Source organism: Labeo rohita, chromosome 16 (genome assembly GCF_022985175.1).
Source record: "Labeo rohita strain BAU-BD-2019 chromosome 16, IGBB_LRoh.1.0, whole genome shotgun sequence".
NCBI classification, from domain to species: Eukaryota; Metazoa; Chordata; class Actinopteri; order Cypriniformes; family Cyprinidae; genus Labeo; species Labeo rohita.
The window spans coordinates 17,236,544-17,260,704 of NC_066884.1; the positions used below are offsets into that span (position 1 = coordinate 17,236,544).

Sequence of the window (24,161 nt, forward strand, 5' to 3'; positions counted from 1 at the left end):
GGCTGTGAATGTCAAGCAGAACAGATTGCATAAAGGGAGTTCACCTAAAAACACTGAGCTTCCGTTCAGAATGCTGTGCGTGTGGGTTTACCCACACAAAGAAAGTCAAATCTGAAATCACTCACACTGTGGGAACCATTTTATGGTTCTCATGAGGAAAACGGCTCAATTAAAATACTAAACAATATTAACAGAAGTGCACAAAAGGTTTATGGGATTGTTAGAAAAGTGGACGTTTGTGTGGGTTTACTTGGCAGTACATTGGAGACAAAACGGTCTTCAGAAACGATCTGCCAAAATTTTCCTCTTTGGACATATGGAGATTACTTTTTTACTTTTTCTAAAAATCCAGATAAAAAAGAGCCTTTCTTAGTGATTCTAACAACCTGATCTCATCCAAAAATGTACAATCAGTCGATAGTTCTGGAAAATTTAAAGCACGCAGCAATATTTGCACGACCAATTAAGCTGTCAGCATCCCGCAAATGTCAGTCCCAACAAGGTCACAGGGAGGGGTCACAGGGTTAAAACACTTGAAGTGTGCAATTAACCTTGTGCGGGGAAAAAGAATGAATGATACACACAGAGAATGAGTGAGAGAGAGAGGGAGATGTAAAAAAACACAGAAATAATTACGCTAATGGAGAGGAATTAGATCAGTAGCATTTAGTGGAGAAAGCTGAGTAATTGAATTAACCGGGTTTTGAATAATTCCTCTTTCATTCTACCTATTTGCTCATTAAATAGATTTGCCATGGATAATTTAACCTTCTTCTCCTAAATTAATCAATGTGGTTGAAACTTCACTTCCGCTCTTGTGGTGCATCCCTTATCCGAGACAAAATTCTGAAAGCTCTGTCCTATTTCATCAATTACACAATAAAACAACACAATAAAACACAGCCAATGATGTGATAATTATACTCTCTTCCTTTCCTCCTTTCTTTCTCTCTCCCTCTTGCCTTCCGTTGGGTTTTGTCATATAACTTCTTGCCAAGTTCCACCCACAAACCACTGAAACATTTTTATTGCCAGAATAAATTTAGAATAAGTTTGTAATTGTGTTTATTTAATACTGTGAGCTGGGAATGTATTTTAGGTGTCTATGAGTGTAGGTTGCTGTATTTTACAATGGCATTGCTCCATATTGGCTGGATTCCTCCACCCTCATTCTTGTCTGCTATTGTCTGTCTCATACATTGTTCTATTGTTTCCTTCTTCTGCCACACACATAAACAATACACACACACACACCACACATTTAGTCCCAGTGGGAACAGTCAGATGTTTCTCTTGCCCACATCTGTGATATCTTGTAAACATGAATATTCTTTGTACACCTGACATGCCTTCGCCTCCCTTTCTTTCAATCCAATTCAACTCAAGGTTTACTGGCACGCGTGATAATTGGAGAAAAGTATCAGGGAAAAAAAGGTCTATCACTAATTACTGAATTGAATGTCATTGCAAGTAGGTCTATGTCTACATTGTTATTTTCTGCAAAAAAAAATAAAATCCATATAGAGTGTTTTCATGACCCGTCATCAATCGACCATTTTGGAGGCACTGAATGTAAACAATGCCACTGAACCGAACAAACTTGCATATTTTGCTGATTATTACTGCTGAGAACGGTCAATTATTGTCATGTTTTGGGCTGTACTAATCGGTCGGACTGGGAAAAAACAGTTGGAGTACTAAAGACTGCCAAAAGTTAACAATTTAAGGAGAAGCGTGCAAAAAATTGTCTAAGGAACATAAGGCATTTGTCCTTGGCCAAACTGAATCTGGATTTCCAGAGCAAGAATCTTGACAACATTTCTGTTTGTTCTTATCATTTCTGTCAGGTAACATTAGGTGAAATATTAGGCTGATATCTCAATCAATACTGCTCGTACGTATCTTTACCACCTATTAACTTTAGTTTGTCAAAATATTGCGCCCTTTCCTGCTCACTAAGTCATTCTCTGTATGATTTAGCAATTTCCACACGTTTTTTCCATGGTTTAGACACCATAAATCAGGAGAACAACATATTCAGTAGTACATTAATATTGCAATCCATGCTGTTGTTTACATCCGGGTATGGCCTAAACAGTAACTGACCAAATCGTGAAGTGCAAACTCTCTTTTATAAGTCGTTTTAAATAGGGACTTTGACAATATCATAAATAAGTGATACGGTTTTGCAACATTTAAGAGTTAGTTCACTAAAAAATAAAGATAAAATAAATGTCAATATTTACTCACGTTGCTCCGAGTTTGTACCTAATGAGATGGATGATGAATGACAGGATGGGATGGGTTTTACATACATAAAAGTATCACAAAAATAATCCATATAGCATATATGCACTTTATTCCAAGTCTTCTAAAGTCATACGGCAACTGTGCTTGAGGAACAGAATGCAATTTAAGTCGTTATTGCCTGAAAACTTGCATATTAATTGTACACACGAGAACGTCATCATTTACCCAAGCGCAATGCAGCGTATTATACCATATAAGGACGAGAAGGAGGGGCGAAACAAACTGCGTACAAACATCGTTGGTTCTCTTCTGTATCAATGCGGCAAATTTAAATGTGAGGAAGTGCACGAGATTTGAGAACTTGCCTAAGCCCCACTTGCAATACCTCCTCAGATCTCTAGGGGTCGCTCCCCACACAGACACACCTTTACTAATAGATTGTGTCATTGTTGAGATCTGTTTAGAAGTCGAACTGAAAATTAAATTGAATCATAAGAATCATAAGGCAAAGTCTCTATTTGCTCTCCATTTCACCTTATTGTTGTCTAGGAGACTTGAGATTTTTCAATATTTTTTCTCCTTTCTATGCTGTCTTCCTTCATTATCATTTTATCTCTCTCTCTTAAAGGACAAATCCGGCTTACAAAGTTAATCTGACAGACAGGGCGTGTGAGTGCCAGTAAAAATATACATGAGCACAATTTGAGTGTGTGAACTACTTAAAACAGAATTTAAGAAAATAAATTCTGAACATAAGCTCCACTTGTTACCTGTCCTGTTATACAGCTCCAAAAACATATTTCCTGCAGTGGCGATTTCTTTAAGACTGCAAGGGAAGCTCAGCTTCCCCTATAATGTCACAAAATTAATGGTCAAATTATGTACTATTGTACTAACATTTTATTGACTAAAAATGCGTTAGAAAACGTTCATCTCAAAGACGAGTTCGTTCAGAATCAGTTAGATATAGCAGGTCGGCTGACTTGATTTTCTTCTCATACATTCCCGTAGCATCACAGTGCATTTCCCCGTTGAAGCCCAGCGTCCATTGACTTCAATGGGGCTGCTTTGAACGTTTTTTTTCAGTGCTTTGAAACTAGACGGTCATTGGATAAACGCTGCGATTATGTCCCGCCCACGGACGCTCAGCGTCTCTGGGGGTGAATGAGGAGCAAATGAGGAGTGGGCTGGCCTGGACGCCGAGCTTCTGCGTGATGATTGGAGGGTCTGTCGAAAGATTGCATCTCCTTTTGACTGACAGCGATTTTGTACTATAAGGAATCGCTGGAGCTATTCGCGCTCAGTCCCATCGCGGATTTCTCAAGTTCAGTCGAAATAAAAACTGCTGCAACCTATTTCTTTATATTTGCTTGGCGAAATTGCTTGATTTTCATCATACATTTCACACAATTATACACCACATTCCTTGTTTCACTTTTACAGAGTTTAATATTTTTTTTAGATCGTTCATTCATTCATTCATGTTAATATTTAATGTAGTAATCAATATATATATATAGATTACTACATTAAATATTAACATGGAGGATGACTATAAATTAATATAAATATATATATATATATATATATATATATATAAATAGTAATCTTGAAAAATTTCATTATGTTAAAACATAACATAATGAAACCTTATATTTCTATTAAAATACTTTATAAATAAATAAATAAATAAATAAATCTCCATAATAACCTTATTTAAATTGCAAAATATTTATACTATATAGTAGCATCTGACTAAAAGAAAAAATACATCATATTTTGCATAATAAAACTAAAGCTTTTTTTTTTACGATTGTTTGCATTGTGACTTACTTATGACAATAAGGCACATTCTTGTGAATAAATAAATAGACAATTTTATGATGTAGGCCGAAAATGAGCTTCCCCTATTTGACAGACCAGTAGCCGCCACTGATTTCCTGCTGGGGAAAAAGCAATCCCAGAATTCCCCACACCCCCTCAGAGGTTTCTATTGATCGTCTCCCACCACAGCCGGAAAAGAAACACTGCAAATGGTAGGAGTTCTTGGAATTCACAGTACACAGTTTAAAATACTCCCGGATACAGCCCAAATTGGTGTGCTACAGATTTTACTAGCCAGATGTCATCTGTGTTCTCACAAACATTCTCTGCTCATACAAAACAAATGAGGGAATTTATGAGGTGGAATTGCTCAGTGACAGAAGCCAGGAAGAACATATTCTGACCAAAATCTGTTGCGGTCTGATGTCTGTATTTCCGAGTCAAAAACTGTATCAGAACAGAGGAAGCAATCCCAGCTCTTCACATCAATTATGTAAGAAGATAACAGTCAGTAAACACTTCACACAACAAACACTGTATTCTCCCGATACCTCCTTCAAAAACATGACAATATGTGCAGATGAACTCCCATGTTCATCAAGCTGTCAAAGAGTAACACGCCACCATGTTTCTTCTCATTCTTTTTATGTAAATCCGTCCCATCACGTCAGTCTCCATCCCACAGTGAGTAAATATCATCCATGTGATTACTCTTCATGTGCAATATTGCCGTCACACACTATTTAGCAACAGTGAATAAAAATTAAAGAACCCATTCGGATGATGTCACACTCTGTACCTAATGAACCAAATAAACCCCAGATTTCAACACAGGAGGAGAATGGGAAACGCTCTGGGTCGTGAAGTGCCAAAGAGGTTGGGGGGACTGGGACATGACCTTAAATATTCCAGCATGTGAATGCCAAATACATCTGTGTTTGTGTGATAAAGATAGAGGAAGAAAGAGAGCAAATTTTTGTTCAGGGAAAACAACAGTATTACACAAAATGGTTCAAAATGTGCTTCAATGTCTTTGAGCAAATAAACACGTTTTTAAAAATGAAAGAATTTTACAAGAGGCCATTAGGGTGAATCAGTTTAAACAATCGATGTCCAGGGGATCCAGTACACATATATACTTTCGTGCAATGAAACAATATTAAATATAGTCTTTCTGGTCACAATGAAAATTGTCTTGCCCTTGCTCTTACACATATTAAAAATTCTCCTTGAAAAACTTCTGGTATTTTTTTTTGGAGAACCTACCCTGTAATTTCTGCATAAAACCATTAGCCTTCCATATCTGTCCTTGGTTTACCAGGCATCATAACAAACATTTCTTTCTTCATCTGCCGTAACCATCACTGTTGTGCCTCTGTGTTTCTTGTTGACATCTTGGAAATTACTGACATTTTTGGCCAGTGTCCTCCAAATATTATAATTGCTCTTTCTTTTCTGTTAGTTACTGTGGTCTCATTTCCTTATGATACCAGATGCAAATGAGAAGATCTATTCATGGCTGGGAGAGCTAGGAGGCTGAGACTGTATTTAATTATAGTCGAGTTCACATACTGTAGACAGACCGTGTTCCAATTTAGAGTTTGTAATGGCCAACAGTGAATTTCAGATGCTAACTTTTCACTTTTCTGAATGATTCTCATCACTCATGCCCTCACTAAAGAATGCAACCATGACTGCATGCAGTCCAAAAAAATAACCGTTCTATCACAGTTCAGCCTTAAACACATGGACACGTGGACAGAGTGTAATGCAACACACAAAATTTCAACATTGAGCAATAGTCCACTATTCTGGGTTAAATACAAATTATGTTCAGTCAAAAGCATTTGAGATACAATGTCAATTTTTAATTAAAAATTATATAATTACAAAAAACAAATCAAGGTCATAGTGATCCATCAATAGAAGCTAATTTCTGGAAGACTTAACAGCAGAAATGTGAGCCTGAATAAAGTTAAGCACTCACATTAAACCTGTGTAAGAATTGTAAAGTCATTCTCTTAATTTTACAATAATTTTAGGGTTTTACAGGTTCCTAAAAGTGGAGAAGTTCTTTTTTCCCACATTAAAATACAATATATGGATATACTAATGAAACACTGAGTATTTTAACTTTTACAGACTAGCCTTATTCCTTTTTACTGTAAGTGAAGTGTTTTTTAAGATTTGGTCATTTTTAAAGAGAAGGTAAAATAAATAGTGGTTATCATAATTATTCCACGAACAATTTACATTGAGCTTAAAGGGATAGTTTACTCAAAAATGAAAATTCTGTCATTAATTATGCACTTTCATGTCATTCCAAACCCATAAGACCTTTATTCATCTTCAGAACAAAAGTTAAGATCATTTTGATGAAATCCAAAAGCTTTCTGACCCTGCACAGAGAGAAATGCAATATTACATTCAAGGCCCAGAAAGGTAGTAAGGACATTATTAAATTAGTGACATCAGTGGTTCAACAACAATATTCAACAATTTCTTCTCTTCCGTGTTAGTCTTGCCCAGTAAGGCTGGGCATAAAAATTGCAAGTCATCCTCTCTGTCAGAATCTTCAAAGTTTTCTTTGTTTTCTGCTTGCAAACAAAGTGCAGCCCATTCGGGTTGTACGTCAGAGTATTCTCGTAGCTTCATAACATTACGGTTGATCCACTGATATCACATGGACTATTTTAACATGTCTTAACGTGTCTTTACTGCCTTTCGTAGGCCTTGAATGTATCAGTTGCATTGCTGTCTATGCAGAGTCAGAAATCTCTCATTTCATCTAAAATATCTTAATTTGTGTTCCAAAGATGAAGGTCTTATGGGTTTGGAACAACATTAACAACAGAATTTTCATTTTTGCTTAACTTGCATTGAATGTGGAATATTCCTTTAAACCCACAAACGTTCTGCGTTACCCATACATAAATATCTGTACATCTGTCACATTTTATCACATCAATCCCATGCATACCTGCACCATGTGTGCTTATTTAGATCTTGCATTTCTCATGCTTGCGAAGCATAACGCACACACTCCTACTCAGGAGAGGCCCAGACTGCAGGTAGGCACATGCAGTTATAATTATAAATGACAAAGAACTAAGTCTCTCAGCTTTCAGCCAGCAGAACAGGAGTAATGAGGAGCTACTGTATGTGATGTATTGCTGATCATGCAGGATTGGAGTCATGCCGTGATTACGCCCCTTAAGTCTTAACCTCGGTAAGGTAGCCCTAATGTGGATATGAGGGGTCTGCCGATCTATTATTGTCATCATACATAATCTCCATGTGCTTACTGCTGGTGGATGACACATTTGGTGGGTCTCGCAGATGGGTGGAGGTGCAACAGATCATGCTTACTGTGATAACTTCATTCAATGTATCAGATTCTGGAAGAAGTATATGTCACACAAGTGTGACTTTTATGCAGCATATGAAGAAAACAAAAGCTCATTCTGTTTATGGAAAGTCCTCTTAGTGAATTTACAAACAACTGACACAAGTAATTTTTCCTTTTTGATTAATAGCAGAACAGTGCTGATCCATTGAAAAAAGTGTCTCTGAAGCACTGAGATATTTGGCCAGACTGTCACAGTTATTCCACTGTTGCGCAACTTACTTCCAGGCAGGTCTTGGCCTCAAAACACACAGGGGGAAAATCCAAGCAAATATGTGTCTTTCAACACACACACACACACACACAAGAGTTACAGTTGCTTTGGAATTTCCACATTGGACTTTATCCATTGACAAAACAACCTCTCTCTCTTTTCCCAAATCTAAACACCCACTGAGCTGTGGGCAGGTCACAGGCTCATAAATAAAGCCTCTCACACACATGTGCTCATAAACAGACCCGTACAGGCGAGAAACAGCCTCAGTCCTGCAATGAAAAGCCAGTGGATAAAAGAGAAATTGCAGAAGAATTAAAGAAGAAGAGTAAAAGCTGGTTTTGATGATCACACCACATTGCTAAACAGCTTTTGGGGATATGACGACAGTGATTACTGGCACAGACGATTCTGAAATTCTGCAATAAAATCACACTGTTAGTTAGCGATTTCAACAATTAGGGTCTGATTCTAAAGTGATCAGTGGATTTTCCAGAGACTGGAGCACAAATTCCTGAAAATACATTTCTTTCATCTTTATCGGTGAGTGTTGATTCTTTCTGATTTAATTAAAAAATTTAATCTAATTTAATTTAATTTAATTTAATTTAATTTAATTGTCCCACTTTATATTAGGTGGCCTTAACTACTATATACAGTTGAGGTCATAAGTTTACATATACCTTGCAGAATTGGCAAAATGTTAATTATTTTGCCAAAATAAGAGGGAACATACAAAATACATGCAGAAAAGTCTTTCAGGTCACAAATTATTTGTTTTTTCAGCATTTTTGTGCATTTTTACCCTTTCCAGCAATGACCGTATAATTTTGAAATCCATCTTTTCATACTGAGGAACTGAGGGACTCATATGGAACTATTACAGAAGGTTCAAACACTCACTGGTGCTTCAGAAGGAAAATGATGCATTATGAAAACTTTTGAACAGAATGAAGATGTGTACATTTTTCTTATTTTGCCTAAATATTATATTTTTTTCATTTAGTACTGGCATTCAGAAAATACAGAAGATTCTTACATGTTTCCCAGAGGACAAAAAAAAACTGAATTTAGCCTGATCTTTAAATTCAAGAAGTTTTCACCCCCAGCTCCTAATGCACTGTGTTTCCTTCTGATGCATCAGTGAGTGTTTGAACCTTATGTAACAGTTGCATATGAGTCCCTCAGTTGTCCTCAGTGTGAAAAGATGGATCTCAAAATCATACAGTCATTTTTGGAAAGGATTCAAATACAGAAGAATTTTTGCTGCAAAAACAAAGAATTTGTGGGGCCTGAAGGATTTTTCTGAAGAAGAGTGGCCAGTTCACTGTTCAGGACAAACAAGGGACTCATGAACAACTATCACAAAAAAAAACAGTATTAAGAATCAAGTGAATGTAAACTTTTGAACAGGGTCATTTTTATAAATTCAACTATTATTTTCTTTTGTGGACTATATGTAAATGTCTTTTATGTGAAATATCTTATTCAGGTCAGTACTAAAAAAAATGCATTTTTTATGATCCCTCTTATTTTGGTAAAATAATTAACATTTTGCAGACTCTGCAAGGTGTATGTAAACTTTTGACCTCAACTGTACTTACATTTAAATTAATCATTTAATACAATTCTCTTATTGTGAACATACTTTTTTACATTGTACTTATATTTTCAAAAATACCTACATGTAATTACATCTGTAATTACATTTATAATCGCACTGCTAACCCATCCCTTACACCTTAACCCACCCTTAAACCTACCCATTTTACCAAACCTCTCCTTAATCTTACCCGTAAGTGTTTTGCAATACAATATTTGACACAGTAAGTACACTGTTCTTATTCTTTGATGCAAGTACATAGCAGTTAAGGCTGCCTAATATAAAGTTAAACCATTTTAATTTAATTTAATATAATTTCATTTCATTTGCTGAATATTTTCAAATGAATTTTTTAAGGTTTTTTTTGTATTATTTAGGTTTTAGTTTTGCCTTCAGGTTGTAATCAGTGTATTTTGCAATATATCAGCCTATGTAGTTTTAAAGTAGCAAAATAAACCATAATTAAATTTGATTATGCCATTATCGCCTGTGGTAGCAAAAAAAACAAAAAAAACAAGCATTTAAATCACTCAAGCAGAAATATAATTATCTACAGCCACAGCACTTGTACCAAATCTGAAATGAAAAGTGTAAATGGTGTTAGTTTAGTGCACTTTGTAATAGCCATTACTTGAGAGTTTAAATGAACTTTACTTATTTTATGGTGTATGGTGTTGTCTCTTATTTTTTAGAAATGAATTCAAACTCGGTTGCAATGACAGATCTCAGCGAGATGAAGCATAAACTGGAGACAGTGTGCATCTTTGGAACAGGTGATTTTGGACGCTCGCTGGGGCTCCGTTTGCTCCAGTCGGGATACGGTGTTGTATATGGATCCCGAGGCCTTAAAAACTCTCTGTTGCTGCCTAAGGGGTCAAAGATCATGAGTCACGCAGAAGCAGCTTGTGAAGCTCATGTGATTTTTGTGGCTGTGCAGAGGGAGCACTATGGATTTTTGAGCTCCCTGGCTTCAGACCTTGGGGGAAAGGTGCTGGTAGACGTCAGCAATAATCTCAAGAGGGGTCTGTACCCAGAGTCCAATGCAGAATACCTGAGCAAGCTGGTTCCAGGGGCGACGGTAGTCAAAGCCTTCAACACCATCTCTGCCTGGGCATTGCAGTCTGGAGGACTAGATGCCAACAGACAGGTAAAACACACATACACACACACAAACACAATTTAGTCAGGTACACAGAATGTACTAACAGGCAGATAAAATATGAGACAAGAAAATACACATACGATTTTTGCAACACATTTTGTAAAGACGAAGCAATCAAAGAACTTTAAAATTAGTGAGAGGAAGTGATTAAGACAGAAATTTTCATGCATCAATCTGCAAATTTTACAAAATGTTGTTAATCATTTAAGCAACAAGGGGCACTGAGAACCGGTTTCAACAGAGCTGTTTAAAATTTAAATAATCAAGCTTAACAGACCGTTTCTCAAAGCAGCCTTGAATGCAGGTGTTTGTAAGAGCTTTTGTCATTATAGTATGAACAAAAAGACAAATTAGACATGATAAATGGCATACCACTGCACTTCATATTTATTGTACTTCATCAGTACTGTAAGGCAGCTGGATGACATATCATACAACAAAAACGTACAGTACAAAAGAGCCATTAATGCATGTATAAATGTCTGTGCATGTCACAAAGCTCTGTTTTAACAGTTCATTCTTCATGAAATGAGGCGAGCATTTCTCTTTAGCGAAAGAGTCTTTTTGTAGGAAAGTCATATTTACATCAGCAGGTGGTGGTTGAGAAACTGGCCAGATGGAATCTGAGCTCTGGCAAACTATTATTATCGCTATGTTAGTGCGTATGTTCTTTGACACCTGTTTGTGTGATTCTCAATACAAATGAATAGTCACACCCGGCCAAGCAGTCTATTTGTTATTATTTCTCATTTTGATTATAATTTCTTGTTCTTTGTTTTTTTTCTAAAGGCCAACTGTGACAACATATTGTATTGTTCAGGCACAGACTGCACATTGCTGTGAACTAAATTTAATTCCCAGAGGATATTTCACTGCTGTCTATAACTATTAAAGGAGAATTTTGTCTCAAAGGGTTGTGTAGGTCAACAGAATATCAACTTGTTAGAGCAAGTCAAAAACAATCAAAGCACTTGAAAATAATTTGCTGCATGAGTAGTTTTTGTGCTAACACTTCAAGGTTCTATTCCTTAACATTACTTAATGTATTACGGTATCATGAACTATGAATGACATTTTGTACCACATTTATTTAGGTTAACGTTTATAATTTAAATGAAGATTAAATGTGCACTACCATTTTGTGGAAATAAACAACTAAATTCCATTACTTAAAAATAGAATCAATGTTCAAAACTGTGCTCCTGCTCCCTGGTGGAAAAAAAACAGCATATGCTGGTAGGTATGTTTTGATGCTGGGATGCTGGTTAGGTATGTTTTGGTGCTGGTTTATGCTGGTCCTTTGCTGGTTGATGCTGGTCCTTGACCTTGACCAGCATAAACCAGCTAAGGACCAGCTTAAACCAGCATCAAAACATACCTAACCAGCATATGCTGTTTTTTTTCACCAGGGCTTTTACCCTGATTTACTACGATATTAGCCTAATATTTCACCTACCTGCCTGGAACAAACACAAATGTTGTCAAGATTTTTGCCCTGGAAATCTTGGTTCAGTATGGCCAACAATAAATGCATTTCGTTCCTCAGACATTTTGAGCTCCTTGATTTGTAATGACTTTTGGCAGTCTATAGTATTCCAAATGTTTTTTTTTCCCCGGTCCGACCAATTAGTACACCAAATCATATAAGCCCAATAACTGACCATTTTCAGCAGCAGTAATCAGCAAAATATGCGAGCTTTGTTCGGTTCAGTGGCATTGTTTACATTCAGTGCCGCCAATGTGACAGATCGATGACGTGTTGTGAATATACTTCATTAAATCTGTTTACTGTAACACATTTAACAATGCAAGTAACTTGTAATGTTGTGTTTCAATATCTGTTTTGTTAATAGCAGGTGAATTTTAAATGTATTAAATGTAATATTAGTCTTAAGTACATTAAATCTGTTTTCTATAACACGTTAAATTGCATACATTTTTTTAATAGGTACTTATCTGTGGAGACAGCGCTGATGCTAAACAGCAAGTGACGAACATTGCTCAAAGTCTCAGTTTCACGGCCCTGGACAGAGGCTCCCTCCGAGCGGCTGCTGAGTTGGAAGATCTGCCCTTGCAACTCTTCCCTCTCTGGAGGCTTCCTCTCAACATCGCGATTTGTTTAACAGCTTTCATATTCTTCTACGTGCTCACAAGAATTGTTATCTATGAGCGTGTTACCAATGGTAAAGACATTGCTTTTCGCATTATGATCTCGCTGGCCAACAAGGCTTTTCCCATCGTCTCTCTCGTGATGCTGTCCCTCTGTTACCTGCCGGGAGCATTGGCTGGATTCCTTCAGCTTTATAACGGCACTAAGTACCGTCGCTTCCCTGACTGGCTGGATCGCTGGATGCTGTGCAGGAAGCAGCTGGGTCTAGTAGCGCTGGCCTTCGGTTTTCTACATGTTCTGTACACTTTAGTTATACCCATCAGATACTATGTACGCTACAGGATAAACGTCTACACTATTTCACTGGTAAGTTGAATACTTTTAAGAATTCTGTTCTAATATGGGCTATTCATTTACTACCAAACAGCTCTTTAAAATCAATATGGAATCACTACAAAATTCACATCTTTTCCCATTTACTTTGATAATAGGGTATTACTGGGATTATTATGAAAATTGCTCTCTTTTTTTCTTTCTTTCTTTACAAAAAAAGCACTCAAGTTCATAAAATAAAGGTGCAGTAGCCTAAGTATGGAAGCCCATTTCTGGAACTGAATAAAAAAAGTAAAAAGGTAATTGCAACATTTTATCTCACTATTCTGACTCTTTTTCTCACAGTTGCCAGTTTACATATCGCAATTGTGACTTTTTTCTCAGAATTGCGTTTATGTCTTGCAATTCTGACTTCATAATGCAATTGCAAGTTATATAGCCAGAACTGTGATATAAACTCGCAATCCTGAGAATATATCAGTATTTTTTCCCCCTAAAAATTAACTTTTGACTCGCAAGTTTATATCTCAGAATTCTAAAAAAAAAAAATCAAACTTGCAATTCTGACGTTATTCCCAGATTGCCCTGGAAATCTTGGTTCATATGGCTAACAACAAACGCATTTTGTTCCTCAGACAGTTTTTTGAGCTCTTCTCCTTGATTTGTAATAACTTTTGGCAGTCTATCCACCTTATTTTTCAATGCGGAAGTAAGCTGTTTTCTGGTATTAGACTTTTTGTGTTAGACGTCCGGTTTATAATCCACCGTAGGGAAATAACGAGAAGAATATCGAAGTGCATCAAGTAAACGGTAAAACTGTTTGCACTACAAACCAGTGTGTTCATAATTAAGATAATACATTAAAATAATATGGTAAGACACACCAGTTTGCAATATCAAGCAGCAAAATGAGCTTTTTGTGAACTAAAAATAGCTGGAAAAGGATGAGACTGGAAGCCAGACACAAAAAATTTACAAATGGCTGCACCCATTCTTATGGGAAAAATAAGGTGGATAGTATTCTAAATGTTTTTTCCCGGTCTGACCAATTAGTACAGCCCAAATCATCACAACAATTGGATATTTTCAGCAGTAATCATCAGCAAAATATGCAAGTTTTGTTCGGTCCAGTGGCATTGTTTACATTTAGTGCCGCCAACATTACAGACCATTGACGTGCTGTGAAAATACTCCATTAAATCTGTTTTCTATAACACATTTAAAAACGCAAGTAACGTAATGTTGTGTTTCAATATCTGCTTGCAATTCTGATTTTATTTAAGTTTATATCATGCAATTCTGACTTATAATTCACAATTGCAAGTCTATATCTCACAATTCTGGGGAAAAAGTCAGAATTGCACATTTTTATCATGGAATTCTGAGAAAAAAAAGTCAAAATTGTGAGATGAAAAGTCGCAATATTTTTTATTATTTATTCAGTGGCGGAAACGGGCTTCCATAAGTAGGCAATTTCTGAGAAATGCTGTTGAATGTCAGTAGCCAATCACCAGTAAGGAGCGTGTCCACTCTTGATGGGGGAGGTGGCTGCGTTGCATAGCATGTTAGGGACAGACCTATCAAAATAGCGGAATGATCCTTTTTAGGTAGGTGCATGCTTGTTTTGGTGATTTGAAATATCATCTGCGTTTCTCAGAAATTACTTACTGCACATTTAATAAAAATATAATGCTCTAAATTTCGATCCTGGCTATCCACCTTTTTCTTCTACACGGAAGTAAGCTTATGGGTGAGACTTACGGTTCATTAGCCTCTATTGGGAAATAAAAAGAAGAATAACAATGTGTAGTAAACAGTAAAACTGTCTGCACTACAAACCAGTGTATGCATAATCTAGATAATACAGTAAAATAATATGGTAAGACACACTGATCTGCAATATCAAGCCACAAAACGAGCTGTTTTGTACAACTAAAAATAGCTGGACGCAGATGAGGCCGGAAGCCAAAGCCATAAAATTTATAAATGGCCATGCTGGTTACATTAAGAAAACGGTGGATACTTGTAGGCTATGGAACACCCACTTTTTAAGATCCAACAAATTCCAGAGTTCACCAAATTAAGTCCCGTCCTCATGTTTTTTCTGACTAAACGATAGAACTAAAGAACTTATGCTGTTTTGCAGGTCAAAGATAACAAAACCTATGAGTTTGACAACACGGCAGCCTGGCGTTTTGACTCGTACTATTCCATGGGAATTCTTGGATTTGGGCTGTTTGTCCTGCTAGGAATTACATCCCTTCCATCTGTGAGCAACTCTCTAAACTGGAGGGAGTTTCGTTTTGTACAGGTATTACACTGACAGTGGAAATGCATCAATTTAAGTGTCACTGGAGAGGATTTTACTAATTAGTTTAGAAAGCATAATACAATACGAACAATGCTGGGTTTTTTTTTTCCATCATTATATTACATTAGCATATAAATACAGTACTGAACAAATGTAACCAGAAGGTTTTTAAAACTTCATTGTTGAATTTTCACAAAACTTCTATGATCAAAGAAGCACAATGACAATGGTGTTTGATAAAACAAATGATTTCTCTTCCTTTCTTTTACAGTCCAAACTGGGCTACCTCACCCTGCTGCTCTGTACCGCTCACACATTTCTATATGGCTGGAATAGATTTCTGAACCCTGAATCATATAGGTGGTGGATGCCGCCAGCATACATGTTGTCTCTGGTGGTCCCCTGCGTGGTTCTGATTCTAAAGCTAATCCTGATCACTCCATGTGTGGACCGGAAGGTCACCCGTATCCGTCAAGGCTGGGAGAGACAGGGCAAGACTTCAGCAAACGGCGGAGACACAAAGATAAACCAACGACTCATGGCATAGCCATCTTTGCAATAAAAAAGGCTTGGGACTTGACTTCGACTCAAAATTAGAGAATATGTTTAGGTCTACAAGAAAGGAGAAATATTTCCTGAGAATACTAGCATTGTTTAAATAACAGGAAGTCCATTAGGTTGATTTTAAAGTAAATGATCCCCTCCTTCCAAACTTAAAATAAATACGATATTCATTTCAAAAGATAATTACATAACAGTTAGGCTTGGTTCTCGATTTTGATTGACCAAGCAGATTTTGTTTCCACAAGCGCTGATTCAACAGCATAGAACAGTTTAATCACTTTTTGCCATGTTTAGCCCTATACAGACGGGAATAGTTTTCTAAACTAGATTTGAGATTCAATTCTTATCACCCAACGTCTGCGATTTTCATGTACCAATTTAGACGGGACTACCATCTCCGTGTTTATTTCAGAGGTGAGTGTGTTTTCTAGATGTGATGTGGTTTCGTGCATCACATACGCCCTGCATATGTCTAATGAAATATGTATTAATGTAATTTTAATTTAAACATTGCTTTACAGAAATGGCTGCTTATAATAAGCCCACACAACTGAGCAAAGAAATCTAGACAAGTATTATACCCGACACTGTTGGCCAGTATTAGCAGTTTCTGCGATTTGGTTCTCCTTTTTGATTTTATTATTTTATTTTTTCGTACGATACATAGTGAAAGGTGCAACATGTGCAAGACTGGTGCGCATATAGTAGCTCAGGTACACTGTAAAAAACAAAAAACACAATTTGTTAAGTCAGCTTAAAATAATTTGTTACCCTGCTGCCTTAAAATTTTAAGTTCAGTCAACTAAAATAAGTTTAGTCAACTTGAAATGTTAAGTTGTACTAAGTGACAACTTAGATATTTGTGCTTGTTAATCTTAAAAGCAAGGTAAGTAACCCAGCTGCCTTAAATTGTTAAGTTGAATCAACTCAAGTATCTAAGTTGTCACTTTTTTGAGTTGACTGAACTTAAAATTTTAAGGCTGCCAGGTAACAAATTATTTTAAGTTGACTCAACAAATTGTTTTTTACAGTGTAAGCCAAAAAATGAGGAGAAGCATTGGGATAATACAACATCAGCAATCACAGACGTTTGCATTCGAACAGGATTAGATTTGCCGGAAAACAGTGGGTAATTACCTCTGTAAATTTTATGGAAGTTGTGTGAGAAAAACACAGACTCGGATTAAAATCGCAAAGTACGTCTGTGAAACACAAATTTCCATAGAAAACTAGGGTTTTTGTCTGTACTTGCGTGCTCCACACATCCCATATTTTCAGTGCCTTTTTCTGCAGGTTATGGTGTTACACCAGTACACTGTAAAAAACAATTTGTTGAGTCAACTTAAAATAATTTGTAATTTGGCTGCCTTAAAATTTTAAGTTCAGTCAACTCAAAAAAAGTTTATTCAACTTCAAATGTTAAATTATACTAAGCGACAACTTTTAAGGTAGCTGGGTTACTTACCCATCTGTTAAGTTCAGCAAACACAAATATCTAAGTTGTTACTTAGTGCAATTTAACATTTCAAGTTGACTAAACTTATTTTAGTTGACTGAACTTAAAATTTTAAGGCAGCAGGGTAACAAATTATTTTAAGCTGACTCAACAAATTGTTTTTTATTTTTTACAGTGTAGGAGGCAACATAGCTGTTAAGTTATTTGCGTTAAATCAATAAATCGTTAAACACTACTTCATTTAGGAACAAAAGTTATTCACTAAGTTGATTCATTCAGTAACACTGATTCAGAAATGAATCAACTACACCAAAACACACAATTCTGCTTTTGTTTCATTTGGATTTTACCTCGTTGGCAAAGTCTTAGACTTCAGACTTGACTTGGATTCATGACAGAGACTTGAGAACACATCTGCTCAAATGTATGGAAGCCCAGATGACAACTAGAGAGAATTTGACTTCTCAAAACATCTCACTACACGGCAGTTTTTAATATTACAGTTAACCAACCGTGGGAAATTCTTTGGAGCTGATCCTCCAACTCACATCTGTGATTACATCTCACATGATCTCATGTTACTCTATAAACTACAAATTCCATTTAAAAGCCTTTTACACTTAGGACTTACTTACAAATGCATATATATATAGAGAGAGACCATATATTCATAGTGCTTCACAACATAACCAATCCATATCATTTGGGTTCATGTTAGATATTGTCTGTCCCCTTTAAAGAATACAAAGGAAGCAGTGGTGGGGCTTTTATTAGAGCACTCTCTTCTGTATTGTGTAAAGTACTTGTCTTTTTTATTACCTGCTTCCTCTGGGCTATTTCCTCTCAAGAGCCTCCCAGTGGGCTTTTCCCTTTAGATATTATCGATCCAAAACTGAGCAGCAACTTACTTCTTGATCTGTTTCTGGGTCTGGGCTTTCCTGTCTGCAGGAAAGCTCATCTTTCTCTCTCGTGAAGTATAAAGGAGCTGTCAATCACATTGGCATTCACCTTCACTGGTGGATGGCCCTTTCTGTATAGTGCTTTTATGAAGAACTGCAGGCTGCTAAGCGTGTAGCTTAGACCAAAATAGCAAAGCTCATTTTGTGACAAATATGACTGGAAATCTGTGGGCGCACCTTTCAAGAAACTAATAACTTCACTTATTCTGAGCACAACAGCACAACTCTGAGTGTGTTTACCAATAAATATTGGATATTCACTGATTTTGATTTTATTTTTGTATTACGTATATGGAATAAAAACGCATATTTGTGTGAGTGTGTGTGTGTGTGTTAGTTTAAATAACACTGAATCTCTGTATTTATACTCTGACATTTAAAACAGATTCAGAGTTGAATTATTAATGCAATTCCATTATCCATCTTAAATATCAGCTAAATAATTAAAGCAAAATCATTAACCCACCATTAAGGACTTTATCAGATACCTTGGTTGTCGACCTTGAAGGATAACCATAAATAAATAAGACCAATGACAATTTTTGGGCAGTCCAAATACTTTTAATTATATCTACTCTATGTGGTCCACCCAAGTTACAGTGATCTCATGTTGTAATGCTGATGTCATTTCCATAGACATATACTTTGAAACAAAAGAATTATTACTCACAAACATGACAGCATCACTAATGAGACAGCAGGGTGGACATTTAATTAGAGAGATTATAATGCAGTGTGAGATGTCATTTCTGTTTTTGGCATGAGTGACATCAAAGATGAGTAGGTGGAAGAGAGAAGTCAAGCCTATGGCAATATGCCAAGAAGACGTCTCCAGAGTGTGAAAAGTTACACAGGTAGGTCTTCCATCTCACAGTTGCTCAGAAGAAGCTTCTGCCTTAACCAAGACTCAATGTTCATTACTAGTCTGGTCTCCACAGATTGTCCTCTGACCATGTTGAAACTACAAAAAATATATAATTTATCATCAAGCACAGTTTTAGTTCGCTTAAACTTTGTGCTTTCACAGGAAACAATAGTCTTTTTGAATTATTTAGGCTTGAGGAAAAAGGCAAACGAGTGTCTCTTTGAATGAAACCGTGTGCCTTTTGGGACTGTGATCAAACAATCTGCAACACACACCAAGCGCACTTGTTGTGGCCTCACCACAGACATCTCTCAGGTGATACAAAGTATCGTCATAGAGGGGGATGATGAAAGGCTGTTTGGGTTACAACTCAAAAGTGCCTCAGTACTGAGGATTCGGTGAGCGTCTGTGTTTGTCTCTATCGCCTGTGTATATTTCCTCAAAAAATCCAGCTCTTCTCTTGCAGAATGAAGCTGGCCCCATTTTACAGACACTTTAAAAGCAACTAGAATACAGCATCCGAGCTCTTCCCCACACACAAACACAACTCTCTCTATTGCACACACACACACATGCCCAAGTAACTCCATCACAGTGTAATCTATTCTGGATTCCATGCAGACCTGTCTCTGTTTCATGTGATGGCTTTTCAAAAGTTCTACCTCCCAAATTTTCTTCTTCTCAAGCTCTCTACAGACCTACTGCAGGTCAAAACATTGCCTTTCTATGTTGCTGAAAAGATGTTAGTTTGCTTTGACAATCATATAAAACCAGCTATAATGTCAACCAATCTGCAACCAAAGTTCAAAAAGACATAAAAGTGAACCAGAATGGAACGATGTTGATAGAACAAAGAGGTTCTTCCATTTGGCATCATTGGACAATATAGAATTAGTAGCCTCTCAGCAAATTGAATTAAATTGGCAGAAACAGAAAACCATTTTCTTGGCTGTGTGATCACACAACTGGCTGCAAAGATCAGAAGTATCTGTAGCACATCAGGTGGGATGACATGATGCTTGCTTCAGTTGCTTTTAATCTCATCAGTATCTCCCGAAATAATGAAAAATTACATGCTACTGATTATGTAATCGACCTGATCTGATCCAAAAATATCTTAAAGGAATAATTCAGCCAAAAATGAAGATTTACTGGAGATTCACTCACACTCAGGCCATCCAAGATGTAGATGGGTTTCTTTCTTCATCAGAACAGCTTTGGAGAAATTTAGCATTGCATCATCTGCTCACCAGTGGATGCTCTGCAGTGAATGGGTGCCATGAGAATGAGAGTTCAAACAGCTGATAAAAACATCACAGTAATCCATCATTAAAGTATATTACCTTTACAGTGGTCATGACAGGCAGTGTTGGGGAAAGTTACTTGCGTTACAATATTGCGTTACTCCCTAAAAAAAGTAACTAATTACATTACTTAGTTACTTTTTATGGAAAGTAATGTTACGTTACTTTTTCGTTACTTTTTATATCCCTCCAGGACTTGCATGTTTGTTTTTAATATAAAAAATTCTATATTTGTCAAATGTAAAAGCCCTTTCACACCAAAATCCTCAGGCTGAAGGAAATGTAAGTTCCCATCTGTACGTTTGACCGCAGAAGAAGAATGTTCAACACTATTCAGAAATTAAATAATAATAATAATAATAATAATAATAATTAATAATTTATCTTAAGTCATTTTTGCTAATTAGTATGGTTGAATTGGATCATCAAAGGTCAGCAGCAAAGACACTGGTTAATAAAATGGGATTAAATACATAAAGGATATTTGTATTATTTAACATTTAATTATTGTAGGTTTGCATCATATTCTAAGTTGCATTTCTCTGTTTTTATTCATTTTGAGGAAAACTGAATATGTTTTTTTTTGTGAGTGAGTGAGATGAATTAATGCATGTTCACAATTATAATAGAACTACAGTAACATCTTACTCCTGATTTCTCTCAACATGTTAACAGGACAGCATCAATTTTCAATCAATAAACGGGGAAAAAAGTAACTCAGATATTGTCTTGTAAATTTAAAAGTAATGTGTTACTTTACTAGTTACTTGAAAAGAAGTAATCTGATTAACGTAACTTGCGTTAAAAAATTTAAATTTGCTTTGATCTTTTGGCATATGCTGTAAGTGGTCTTTGTACCATTAAAATATACTTGTTTTAAGTTAGTTTCACAGCTTAAAATGTCCTCCTCATTATAAACAAAGCATTTATTTAATCAAGCTCCAAAAATGGCTCATTTGGATCTGAGGTGCAAGATGATGCACCATCCGAGCACAAACAGTTGCATAAACACTGCCTCCAGAGCAAGGCCATAGGTCCACGCCCACTGGTGTTCAGTCATTTAACGGCTGAATTGCTGAATGCAAGTGTCGCATCATGTCAAAACCAAATACAAATTATAATCACTGTCGCTATCTTGTCTACAATGGATACAGTATACGAATACACGTTCGCTTTCTGTCACAGTCCACGCGCTTGAGTCTGGCATCAATAGGACAAATGTGAATGCTTGAATGCTCCTTTGACGCATTTGGTTTAAACAGCTTGTTCGCGTCTTTGTACATACATCAAAAGGATCCTAGTGTAAGGAACAAGTGGATAGTCCATTTTTAATGGCATTTCGGATCGTGTCAGAGGATTTATCAGAGTATGTTGTTTTGTAAACGAGGCACGGTGTCATGGAGAGTTCACAACAACACATTTTCACTCCCAATTTGTCACATATTGATGCTTGGTCAGGACCCTTTGGCGTCATTTTTTGACGCTCAAGGTACCCCTTTAGCATCACTTTTGGACATGCATGGTCTTCCATTGATTTCAGTTGTTTGCCTTAATTTAATGGTTTGCATGCATTTGTAAAACATAAATCATTTTGTATAATTTATACTTTCATTGGAGCACCTAAACCCACCCTTACCCTAAACTCACCCACTTCTGAACAATATAAAACATGTAACAGGCAAATATAAGTACAGTCACAGGTATTTGTTGCAGAAACTGTGCATAAACAAGCAGTATAAAAGCATTACAAACAAGTCGTGTTGCATTCCAAGTCTTCTGAAGCCATACAATATCTTTATGCAAAGAAATAGAGTAAAACACAAGGTTTTAATCGCTGAAAATGATCCCGCTCCGTTAACGCGCTCACATCTCATTCAAAAAGATACTCCCGAACATTAGCATGACGCAATCGGTCACGAGACACACAAGAGCCAATGGCATTTCACAACCAAGGCTGACGTAACTCTTCTTCTGGCGTTGGCATTTTTTAAATGTATTTACGCATAAACAGACTGAGCTTTACGGCGGACAGAGACGGATCATGTCTATTCCTCTCACAAATTAATCGTTTGGCCTCGGAAGACTTGGAATACTTTTTGAATAAATTATGACTGTAGCTGTATCTGCCTGTTATATCTTGTGTTTTATTGACAGATAGGGCAGGGGTTGGGTTATGTGCTCATAAATGTGTAAACAATGAAATGTAAATAAAAATTGTGACTGTTTACATTACAAAATCACACCTCAACATATGCACTGCAATAATGGCAATATTGTTACCTAATATATAATGAAATCATAACAATAAAATTCCCAGTGCCTTTTAGCATTATGATGGCAAGGGTTTCTTATTTAAAGCAATGAAGGACACTGCATGTCGAAAAATGACGCTAAAAGGGTGCCCTGTGCAAAAAAAGGGGTCCTGACCAAGTGTCAATATATGACGAGTTGGGAGTGAGAATGTGTTGTTCACAAAGAAAAATTTGTTGAAAGATAAAGTGGTACTAGATCTGACTGCAGCTGCATCACAAACTGTAAGAAAATTGATTTCATAATGTTTGTCTGGAAATTACCTTTTTTTTTTTTTTTTTTTTTTTATCATGCTGACGTAAGCCAATCATAACAGTGGTCAAATCCAAAGCCTTAAAACAGGTCGTTTTAGACAGAGGGTCAGAATGAGGGTTAAAAATAATCATTTTTCCACATATTCATGTTTTTTGTGCAAAAAACCTCAAGAAACATATTAAAATAATTTTAAAAATCCATGTCATAAACCCTTTAATTATTGCTTCTGGACATACAGTAATCCATATTAATGCTTATTAATCCATATTAATCTTGAAATCTGTGCATATTTCTCTCCTGATTCAGATGAGAACATTTCCACTAGATCAAGAGTGTCCAATCCACAATTTAGCCCCAACTAGCTCCAACACACATACCTACACAGTGGTTCCCAACCACGTTCCTGGAGGCCCCCCAACACTGCACATTTTGCATCTTTCCTTTGTCTGACACATCCATTTCAGGTCTTGTTCATTAGAGAAAGCAATATCATAGACAGAGGACTTGCGTTTAAACAATGCCTCAGTATTGTTTTTTTTCATTTAGAAAATAGAAGTCCAAGTCACCAGAACAGTTTGGTTACCAACGTTATTCAAAATATCTTATTTTATGTTCCACAGAAGAAAGCCATACAGGTTTGGCCTGGCCCTCATGACATGAGGGTGAAACATTTTTTGACAGCATTTTAATTTTTGGATCCCTTTCACTAGTCAGCTAAGCTGTTTTCAGATAGTGAAGCTGAGAGCCAGATAAACTATTTTGACCATCTCAAATTACCATAAACTTGTTAACAACAGCAAATCTTAAGCTTGTCTATGCTGTTGTTTACAGAAGCCTTATACAAAAAATGTGTCTGGAAGTGATAAGAGGTGCCTGATTTTACACCTATTATTAACTATGGCTTATAATATCACAGTACATGCTTGGAAAATGAAATGATTCAGTATTTCTGTTCGTGCATGTGCCCACACTTGTGCTTAGTTATTGTGTTAATATATGATGATGTCGTTTCACCTTAGTGCCTGGGCCAAGTTGCAGGGCAGTCACTCCCACTCAGAAATGAATCAACCCACTAAATAAGTCTTAGAATTCACTAATTATCTAAGCATAGACAACATGCACATATAAATATAACACATATACAATCTGTGCTATAAATATAATACAATGAACAATCGATTAATAATCAAACACACCTAAATCTATGCAGCCACTAGCATTGATCATTCTCACTT

General features: G+C 36.4%; 1 protein-coding gene across 1 annotated transcript; it reads left to right on the forward strand.

The window, feature by feature from the left end:
* The first annotated feature begins 7,913 nt into the window (after positions 1–7,913).
* On the forward strand, positions 7,914–18,510 carry steap4 (STEAP family member 4). Its single transcript, XM_051130952.1, has 5 exons — positions 7,914–8,237; positions 9,990–10,444; positions 12,408–12,935; positions 15,049–15,213; positions 15,485–18,510. The coding sequence occupies exons 2-5, from the start codon at positions 9,992–9,994 to the stop codon at positions 15,758–15,760; spliced, it is 1,422 nt and encodes a 473-aa protein (XP_050986909.1). The 5' UTR covers positions 7,914–8,237; positions 9,990–9,991; the 3' UTR covers positions 15,761–18,510.
* The last annotated feature ends 5,651 nt before the right edge of the window (positions 18,511–24,161 follow it).

Coding starts and splice junctions, on each gene's coding strand:
- steap4 (XM_051130952.1), top strand. CDS start 9,992: ATGAATTCAAACTCGGTTGCAATGACAGATCTCAGCGAGATGAAGCAT. Junction 10,445..12,407: donor GACTAGATGCCAACAGACAG/GTAAAACACACA, acceptor TTTTTTTAATAG/GTACTTATCTGTGGAGACAG. Junction 15,214..15,484: donor GGGAGTTTCGTTTTGTACAG/GTATTACACTGA, acceptor TTTCTTTTACAG/TCCAAACTGGGCTACCTCAC.